The sequence below is a fragment of the Astyanax mexicanus genome, chromosome 5 (genome assembly GCF_023375975.1).
Source record: "Astyanax mexicanus isolate ESR-SI-001 chromosome 5, AstMex3_surface, whole genome shotgun sequence".
Lineage (NCBI taxonomy): Eukaryota > Metazoa > Chordata > Actinopteri > Characiformes > Acestrorhamphidae > Astyanax > Astyanax mexicanus.
Window position 1 is genome coordinate 18,909,990 of NC_064412.1, and position 9,792 is coordinate 18,919,781.

At 37.8% G+C, this 9,792-nt stretch overlaps 1 protein-coding gene across 2 annotated transcripts; it reads left to right on the top strand.

Moving 5' to 3' along the window:
- Window positions 1–808: 808 nt before the first annotated feature.
- On the top strand, window positions 809–8,490 carry plcxd1 (phosphatidylinositol-specific phospholipase C, X domain containing 1). Of its 2 annotated transcripts, XM_007249088.4 has the most exons (7): window positions 809–1,463; window positions 2,424–2,554; window positions 2,869–3,011; window positions 4,039–4,167; window positions 4,267–4,422; window positions 6,136–6,316; window positions 6,537–8,490. In XM_007249088.4, the coding sequence occupies exons 2-7, from the start codon at window positions 2,431–2,433 to the stop codon at window positions 6,779–6,781; spliced, it is 978 nt and encodes a 325-aa protein (XP_007249150.1). In that variant the 5' UTR covers window positions 809–1,463; window positions 2,424–2,430; the 3' UTR covers window positions 6,782–8,490. The 2 variants fall into 2 exon arrangements, with proteins under 2 accessions (XP_007249150.1, XP_022531529.1); XM_022675808.2 differs by lacking the exon at window positions 2,424–2,554.
- Window positions 8,491–9,792: the final 1,302 nt, after the last annotated feature.

A 9,792-nucleotide genomic window follows, 5' to 3' on the forward strand; every position in this document is an offset into this window, starting at 1 on the left:
CAGTCCCAATGTGGAAATGCTCTTACTTTCACTTTTAAACATATCCCTGATTTCTAGTGTTATTTTTTTCTATAATTTGCTTTTTTTTTTCCCTATTTACAAGTTTTTCTGTCTTTTTTAATGGCTAATGCAGGCAATTAGGGTTTCACATGCAGCATGCATATGCAACTCAGAGTTAAAACAATTAATAGTTTCAGTACTTCAGTTTATAATGTACAGAGTAATCTATTTTAAGCCTTTATTTATTTTATTGTTGATGATTATGGCTTACAGCCAATAAAAACACCAAAATTAATGTCTCAGAAAATGTTAATATTATATAAGACCAACTGGTACTTTTGGCAGTGAGGGCAGTGCGCCAAGTCCTAATGGAAAATGAAATTATTATAAGTGCTGTAAGAATTTCCGGGAAAACACTGCTTTGGACTTATAACACAGTGAACCAACACCAGCAGCTGAATTCCTTTTAGTTTCTTCTTTCTGTATCTACACTTCAGCTCAAAACATCAGTATGTGCAGAATGTCTCCCAGTAACTCCCTGTAATTATCAAACACTCATAAAGGGTGTTACATCAGGTGAAGTCCAGCCTCATTATTGAAGCGTTGATATTCAGTCCCACCCGTATTCTGGCAAGACCCGCCTACTGCGCCGGGATTGGCTAGTAATTTATATCCCGCCCACAGCCCAAGCCCCGCTGTGAAGAGATATAAATACTAGCCAATCGCAGCGACCAATCTGGGGAACTACTAGCCAATCGTAGCATTGGAGGCGGGACTAGTCCGAATGCGGGCGTGTAAAAATAACATCCTGAAGCGTCGCTGTGGCTGCAGTACTGAGGTCAGCAGTTTACCAGCCAGCGTTAAACTAACCTAGAAAACTCACAGCCACTGCCGGCAGGACCCTCACTGCGAGAATACGGCTGTATAGGCCGGGAACAGGCAGAGAGGGTGCGGGTTCGTATTGGGAAGTTGTGGTACTCCTATCAGACTGCGTGCGGAACTAGTCATCGCCTCGTCTCTCTTTTTCCTCCCCCAGTGGAAACCCCGCCTTCGCCCGGCTGCCGTAGAGGAGCAGCCCGGTCTCCTCTCCAGGCTGTCCGGCTCAGCGGGGATGAGTAGAGGGGCTCAGCGCGGGGCTCACTCTGTTCACTGCTACTAAAGACCCCCGTTTACACCTAAACCTGAGCGGATACAATGCCGTGATGTTTATTCTACGGTTTCCCCCTTTTTCCTCCTCTCGTCTCCTGAGCCGGGGACTGTGCGCTGTGTGTCCTGCCCAAGTTCAACCTGATACTGGCAATGGCTGCTTCAGCTCCCACACCTGACTTCCTGACCACCACCATGGGACACCTGGATATAACCACTTCTACAGAGAAGAAGCTGTTTCTGTGGGTGCACCTCATCATTTCTACTGAATCCAGTGTGTTTAAAATCAACCTGGACTGACCCATTTGATCCGTTTAGTAAGTGCTTACATTTAACCCTACATCCTTTAATTAATATTTTATTAATATTGTTTCAAAGTTTTAAAAAATAAAGAGTGATTTACTATATCTGTAATAAGAATAAAAAATAACTATCAAGCCTTACTAGATTTGAATTGGCCAGGTGTCTGGATTTGAATTACCCAGGTATCTAGTTTTGAATAGCCTAGGCAATCAGATTTGAAAAGCCCAAGTATCTAGATTTGAATAGCCCAGGTATCTAGTTTTAAGTAGACCAGGTATCTAGATTTGAATAGCCCAGGGTTATAGATTACATTTGAATCTATAACACTGGGCTATTCAAATCTAAGTACCTGGGCTATTTAATCATTAAAGTATCTAGATTTGAATAGCCCAGGTATCTAGACTTAAATAGCGTAGCCTGGCATATTAATTTGAATAGCCCAGGTATCAAGATTTGAATAGCCTGGTATGTAGATTTAAATAGTCCAGGTATCAATATTTTAATACCCTGTTATCTAGTTTTAAAAGATTCAGGTATCTAGACTTTAATAGAGTGGTATGTAGATTTGAATAACCCAGGCATCTAGATTTGAATAGCCTGGTATCAAGATTTGATTAGCCTGGTATCTTGATCTGAAAGATCAATGGATCTAGACTTTAGTGACCCAGGTATGTAGATTTAAATAACCCAGGTATATAGATTTAAATAGCAATCAACCAAACGTTTTTTACTTATTATCATGTTTCACTACATAAGTCCATGTCACATCAGAATTCTCCTTTAATAAGCTAGCCAACCAGCATAGGGTATGTTTCCTCTGATGGACCAGCTGGTTCTAAACTGGATTTCTTTGCAGGACTAGCAGTAGGCATATTCTTGTTGGCTTAGAACTTGAAATTGTATGCCGTGTTTTAAAATGTTAGTTTCAGTGGTAAAAATCTAACTGGTCATCCACCCATTCCTCACTGTTACAGGTTAAAGATGTCATCCACAACTTTGTTAGATGTTCCCAAAATGTCTCTGAGAGACTTGCCAATGGACAGCTGGATGGGCCATCTCCCAAATGCTCTATGGGATGTCCCTCTGTGTAACTTGGCCATTCCAGGTATTTCCCGACTCACCCCTGTGTGGAACTGCACACATGGACATGGTTTGCAGTCAGTCTGACAGTGACTGGTCGGTCGGTGACTAATCTTTGCAAGCCATAGCATATATTAGCATACTGAATGTGTGGCAGTACAAGCAGTGTCAGTTTACATGCTTATGTGAACCAACAGCACTGTTCCCTGTCAAGGCTGATCCTAACCTGTTTCTCTAGAGTCAACAACAGCTCAGGTTGTTGTAATGCATATGACCCCTTTGTGTTTTTGGGTTTTATTTTGAGAGTAAATATAACTTTTGTACTGTTTTTCCCCCCAGGAAGTCACAACGCTATCACCTACTGTTTGGATAAAAACGACCGCTCTCCAGTTGACCTCACACAGCCCGACATGCTACAGAAGCTAGACAAGTACATGAAGCCTCTCATACGGCCGTTTGTTTACAAGTGGGCAATAACGCAGGTAGAGTGATTGACTGTGACCTTTTTTTAAGGAAGTTTTCTTTTGGTTGAATGTGTGCATTGCTGTGAGTTTCTAATACCTGCCAGAACAATGTGTCTGTGTTGTTATTATAGTGACAGGCTTACATAAGGGTTAAACCTCAATTACCCCCTGTTTAAAGTAGTAAACTATTGTTCCCAAAGAGAACAGTGTGAATTTTCTTTCTCTGTTTTGCTAAAAACAGCAAAAAAGTAGTACCCTGATGTGATAATTAGGGGTGGGTAATATTGCACGATAGTTTAGGGTATAACATTGTTTACAATATTAAAAAATATTGGCGATATTATTGCGTATGATACGATATGGCACACTCATAGCAGGCAGATACCATGCTTGTACAAAAAGCAATCTAAGCAGTCATTTTCTGACTGAAGCATCAAGTTTTAGACATCAGACTAAGCAGTTTTTTTAGGCCTCAGGGAAAATCTGAATAAAAATGTGACTCTCAGCTCTCAGATATGTCAGTTCAGTTAGCTTTAGAGAATAAGAAGATAAGCTATGTGACCTGGTAATGTTTTTGTGATGATCACATTTCCATTTTTTATTATTACACAATTCATATTTTATAGCCAAATGAAAGATGATGATATATATCACAAACAAAACACTTACTAATCTACACATTTGTGTTATGTTTAAAAAAAAAAAACAATGTAACCCTCACACTACCACTGTCAAAGACAGTCTAAACAGTCTAAACCCAGCGTACTCAGGGTATGTTAGGACAAACTAGGGGCATTTCACACACAGGGGTTGAGCCTCATTTTAGACAATGCAAAAACTTGATTTAAAATACCATGTAGTTCAAGACTAGGCTTAATTCCTCTGTGGGAAACTGCCCCAAAGTGTAGCATCAGGAATATGAAATAGTGCTGTGTATAAACGGGCCAACATCACTACAAGCAATTAGGATCAGACCAATGTCAGTGTTGTTCACTTTGACAGTGTCTGCATTGTTAATGGCTGTGTTGTACATTATTTACTGTAGGAGTGCACTGTGCGGGAGCAGTTGGACGGTGGGGTGAGGTACTGTGATCTAAGGATAGCACATCGGCCCAATGACAGCTCCTCTGATCTGTACTTCTACCATGGCGTTTACACCACTATAACTGTGGAGGTAAGCTAACTGACAGTCACCGAAAGAGTTAGATAACTTTCAGTACAAGCTGCTATAAATATTCTATAGAAGCCTGACCACATTCTTATGCTTTGACAGACAGTACTGAAGGAAATCAAAGTGTGGCTGGATGCCCATCCTAAAGAGGTAGTCATCCTGTCTTTCAGCCATTTCCTGGGCCTCAGTCAAGAGCTGCATGCTCTGCTTATCTCCAACATAAAGAGTGTTTTTGACTCAAAGCTTTGTCCTAAAATGGTAGGTATGATTTCGTCACTTTTATCTTGCTTATGCTCAGTATACATTATATAACATGCTGTATAACATGCTTTGTTCAACCGGGTTGTGATATAATGCAGCTATTTTTGGACCATGTTTGTGATCAGAAATTAACTTAAATAACTCAAAAGCCACAATAACTAACCAACATGCATACTGTACATTCTGTGAAAGTTCTATGCATCATTTGTTAGTCTTCATTAATTTCTGGAATGCTGTTTTTCCTGTCTTTATTGGCACTATATGCTTACTGTAATTTCTGCTAGAAATCCTTGGTTAGTCCAATATGCACAATGAATATAAACCAAGTTACCACTACTAATAGAATATTTTAGTGTTTCCATTATGAACATGTTCCAGTCAGGCATGGCTTTACGCAACTGCATTTAAGGTGGAAATGTTAAGATTTGAATCTTATCCAAATACCACCACTGTGGTAATCCTAATTTTTGCTAGTGGAATTTCAAGTGTATATTTACTCTCTCAAGATACTTATTTTGTTAGATCTGACTTAAATCAGGGGTGTAACAATGTGTGTATATGTACCAAATAGTCGCATTACTGGGGTCACACTTCTGTGCATGCAGTCGTACAGAGAAAACAGACTATTGCACACACTATTAGGATAAATATGGTAATTTCACAAGTGCTTACACCACCCGGAAACTTTATCATGACTTTAAAATGACTGAAAATAAAGTGTTTCATGGTTTTTAACTGTTTTAATTGTGTGTGAAAACACAAGCACTATACTGCTTAATTAACACACTAAAGGCTGTATTAACTACACAGGCTTATTCTTACCTTTTTTGTATTGTACTCATACCAAACTACAAGGTCCAAATTTCAGTGTGAACCATATTGTGGCTTTTGGATACCAATTAATCTATACTTTACACACAACACAAACTGTTCCTCTGTGAAAAAGGCAATATTTAGATACTTAAACCTATATGCCACGTTCAGTTAATACACTGCCTGGCCAAAAAAAATTGGCACCTGGATATAACTAAGCAAATAATCTGGGTTTGCTGCAGTCGGTCAGGTTCATGTTCAGCAACAGTATGTGCTGAAAGAATGAGGTCAGCTTACTACCTGAATATACTGAATATAGACCAGGTTATTCCATAAATGGAGTTTTTCTTCTCTGATGGCACGGGTGTATTCCAAGATGACAATTTCAGGATTCATGGGGCTAGAATTGTGAAAGAGTGGTTCAGAGGGCATGAGATCATCCTTTTCACAGACCTTAACCTCACTGAGTATATTTGGGATGTGCTGAAGAAGGCTTTGTGCTGTGGTCAGACTCTAGCATCATCAATGCTGTAAGATCTTGGTGAAAAATTAATGCAACACTGGATAAAAACAATCTTGTGACATTGCAGAAGCTTATCGAAAGTCACAGTGAATGCGTGCCAACGACATATTAGAGTATTTTTCTTTTTGGCCAGGCAGTGTATGTACTTGAAAATTAATTACAGGCATAGTCTCTTAATATCTGTGTTCTCAAAATAGATGCATCACCATTCTCAACTGATTGTACCAGGCATGGCAGCCTATTCAGATTCTATGAAGTAGATGTTTCTAATGTGTCCTGTAGCTTTGATGCGTGATCATGGTGAATTCATTAGGAAAGTACAATCATTCATATAATATATTTTGTAATATCAATGTCTTTGCTGTTTCCCTCAGGAAGACATTACACTGAGGAATTTGTGGAATCAAGGTTACCAGGTGATTGTCTCATATGAGCACAATGTAGCAAACTGCCACAGAGAACTGTGGTCACATATCCCCTACTGGTGGGCTAACAAGTGCAAAGCAGAAGCACTGATCGAGGAGTTTGAACGCAGAAAAAAGCATGCTCGCCCAGGTATTCAAAAACACTGTCTAAATATGTCTTAATATTTGTATATGATTTAATGTATATAATCAGTACTATTGGCTAATATTGTATGATTTGATTTTTGTAGTGCACACTCACATTCATACAATATATATATATATATATATATATATATATATATATATATATATATATATATATATATATATATATATATATATATATATATGTGTATTTTGATCCACAGGTGGGTTCTTTGTGACTGGGATCAATCTCACAGAAGACCTGAAGTATATCTGTTCCCATCCCACTGAATCACTGAAGGACATGGTGATGTCCACCTACCCTGCCCTGCTCGGCTGGGTCAGGGAGCAGAAGCCTGGCTCCAACACGGGATCCCTCAACATCATAGCAGGGGACTTTGTTACTGAGAGCCAATTCATACCAACTGTCATAGCACTTAATGAAAACCTACTCAGTAGGAGCACATGATGATGTTGATGATAATAATGATTGCGAGGTAGCTCTAGCACAATGTTTGGTGCACGGCACATAGAATGTGTTCTCTTGCTTTCTTAATATTAAGATATTTGCTGTGACTTTTTTTAATACTTAATATTTGATTTTTTTCTTATTTATGGATATGCTGTGCACTGATTTGTAAGCCTTTATTTCTAACTTTAATTTGATCTTGTTTAATGTTGTTAACATTTTACCTCTAATCTGGCAATATTTATTCAGGGGTTTTCAAGCATGGTAGGTAGGCATTTATTTAAAACTTGGCAGAACATTAAGTGGAATGAGTTTTTATCTATATAATACCTATAGGGTATTTCCATCCAAAAATCATATCAGTGGTGTGCAAAGTACTTGGACGTGAACCTCTTTATAACTTAACCAGACGTGTAGCATTTAGGGACTTTTTTTGCAACTACCTGATGATCTCTGTTTTGGTGCTTTTAGTTCTCTGGTCAAATCTAAACTGGAATGCCAAGTAAAGACCAAGCCTTGCCTAAATCATTTCTGGTAACTACTAAAAATGGTTTAAAATGTTTATGAAAATGTTTGCTCTTTTTTGTGAAATATATTTTGTAGAATCTTTCAAAAATACTTTGGAGATGTGCAGTTGGATTGTGGGAAATAGCCCTGAAATATTCTCTCTTCAGATCAATACAGTTGAGGAAAACAAATGGCCTTGGTCCAGTGGATATCAATAATGTAGGGTATACACTGTTAAAAGTATAAGCTCCTTGAGGAACCTTTAGGGGATTTTCAATATGGGACTGTGAAGGAACCCATTAAGGTGAATTAAGGAACCTTTGAGAAATGTTATTTTAAAGACAAATGGTTAAAAAATGGTTAATTATTCGGTTTTTAGTATTAAAGCATTGTGGTTATTAGTGTTTAGTTTAACATTTCATGGTGTTCCACAGTTTTGGGTTTTAAGGTTTATGAAGCTGAAGCTAGATGTGGGAGAGTGAAGTACTGTGGAGGAATGTGAGCCTACACTAAGAGTTTTAGGGATGAAAGCATCCTAAGGGGTTCCTTTTTTTACTTTTAACAGAGTATAGAGGATTTAAATCCTGATGACAATCTGTAATCTGATAAAAGCTATTGTTTCTGCAATAGTTGGGGTACCTGATCATGTGTTTGCTTTTCAGATGTAAGTCACTAGTCAGTTATTAGTCAGTCAATTATATGGAGCTTGCTACTTGCTAACTGGTGTCAACTGTATAATAATACTGAGGTATAAAAGTTGCAGAGAAAATGCATTAAAATAAAGCACAATATGTTTGATATGGCATGCATTTCACACAGAACATTAAACTAGGCACAACCTTCACAATTTCACATTTTGCGTGAAACTGAGGACCACTCAAATGCATCATGTTTGTGCAAAAATAACTTTAAACTACATACATTTCTAGCTCACAAATACATTAACATATTAAAAAGATGACCACAATGAATATACCTCAGCATGGTGTCTTACACCCCAAAGCATGGACACTGTTGGCCACAGCAAATGTTTTCTTTACAACAGACACATGATAATGCATGTCACTGACACTGTTACTTGCCCCTTTGGAAAATGTGCACTGGAATGAATTGTGAAAATATGCATTACTGTACTTCATGTACATACACTGTACATTGCTGAATGTTTGAGAAGGTTTCAAATAAAGGAAACCTGATTGAAAGTGTGTAAAGCTCATTACTATGTAAATACATGGCATAATCCAATGTAGAATTACAAACATTAGCTCTATTTAGACAAGAGGTCCAGACGGGGACAAATTTGTGAAGCAAAGCAGTTATGCTGCTGAAGCAAGTTTCTGTTGCCTTTTTTAATTGTGGTAAAAAAAAATACTAATAGTACATTTTGGAAACATCAATTCTTTACCATCCATATAACTATTGTGTTTTCAAAGGTTCTATTTGTTTTGTGCAGTTACTTTTCTTTTACTAAATAAAACATTATCAAGATTATGAATATAATAATAATAATAATAATACTCTTGGGTAAATGTATTAGTGATTATTTACAGTGTTTCAGCACGGCACAGTTGTTTGAACTGCATGCCGCCATCTTGAAATTAAGTCATAATAAGTCGAATGACAAGCATAAAGGAGGATAGGGGAACAGATTGCAAATCTGTGGAAATGCATGATTGCCAGCGGTTGCTCAAAATATCTCTATTGTTGAAGTATCATCTCAAGCTTTTTACTCATGTAAAAGTTTAAAATTACTGGTTTCAAAACTACTTAAAGTATAAATGTAAAAGTAATGCAAGGGGAAAAATGCCATTAGGGGAAAAAGCTTAGGCTGTGCCACAGGGTCCTATAGTGCTCTTACCCTCTCTCCCAAAAACACACTTTTCTAAAAGCCATAATGACTCTACTGTTACATTAAAATGTTACTGTTGAATAATTTAGGATACACCAGGCAGCCTGTTTCAACTGCATATATGCACACTGGAAATAAATGCATTTTAATACAATGCAAATATATTAAAGAAGCTTCGCTGGGACATTTTGCTTGAGTTCTCTTGAATATCTGCATGGATCCTCTTCATAATAGGCTACATTCGTCTATGTTCTTGCTAAAGTGTGTCATGATATGAAGGTGTGATGGATCCATATTAATGGAGCGATTTATCTGGATAGGGTTTTTTGGAATGATGACAAACCGAAATGAAAACAAGCTGAAATTAAATAGGAGTAACAAGGTTATTTTTCGAATGTATGGAGTAGAAAGTACAGATAATTGCAAGAAAATATAAATAGTAGATGTAAAAATTCAGCCTAAACAATACTTGGCAACATGACAAACAAAGGAAAGGGTATATACAGTATATAAAGACAGGTGGAAACAGTTAGAACTCTGGTGACCTTTCTCTGGGAGGTGAGTCATGTGATCATGTGAACTCGTGTCTGGTGCATTCTGGGTGACTGAGTCCAAAGACTGAAGTTCGCTGCCAGAGGCAGGTGCAAGAGGAACA

Excerpts from the sequence above, each read along its gene's own strand:
- plcxd1 (XM_007249088.4), top strand. The coding sequence starts at position 2,431 with ATGTCATCCACAACTTTGTTAGATGTTCCCAAAATGTCTCTGAGAGAC. Across the intron at positions 2,555-2,868 it reads GTGTAACTTGGCCATTCCAG|GAAGTCACAACGCTATCACC; the intron begins GTATTTCCCGAC and ends TTTTCCCCCCAG. Across the intron at positions 6,317-6,536 it reads AAAAAAGCATGCTCGCCCAG|GTGGGTTCTTTGTGACTGGG; the intron begins GTATTCAAAAAC and ends TTTGATCCACAG.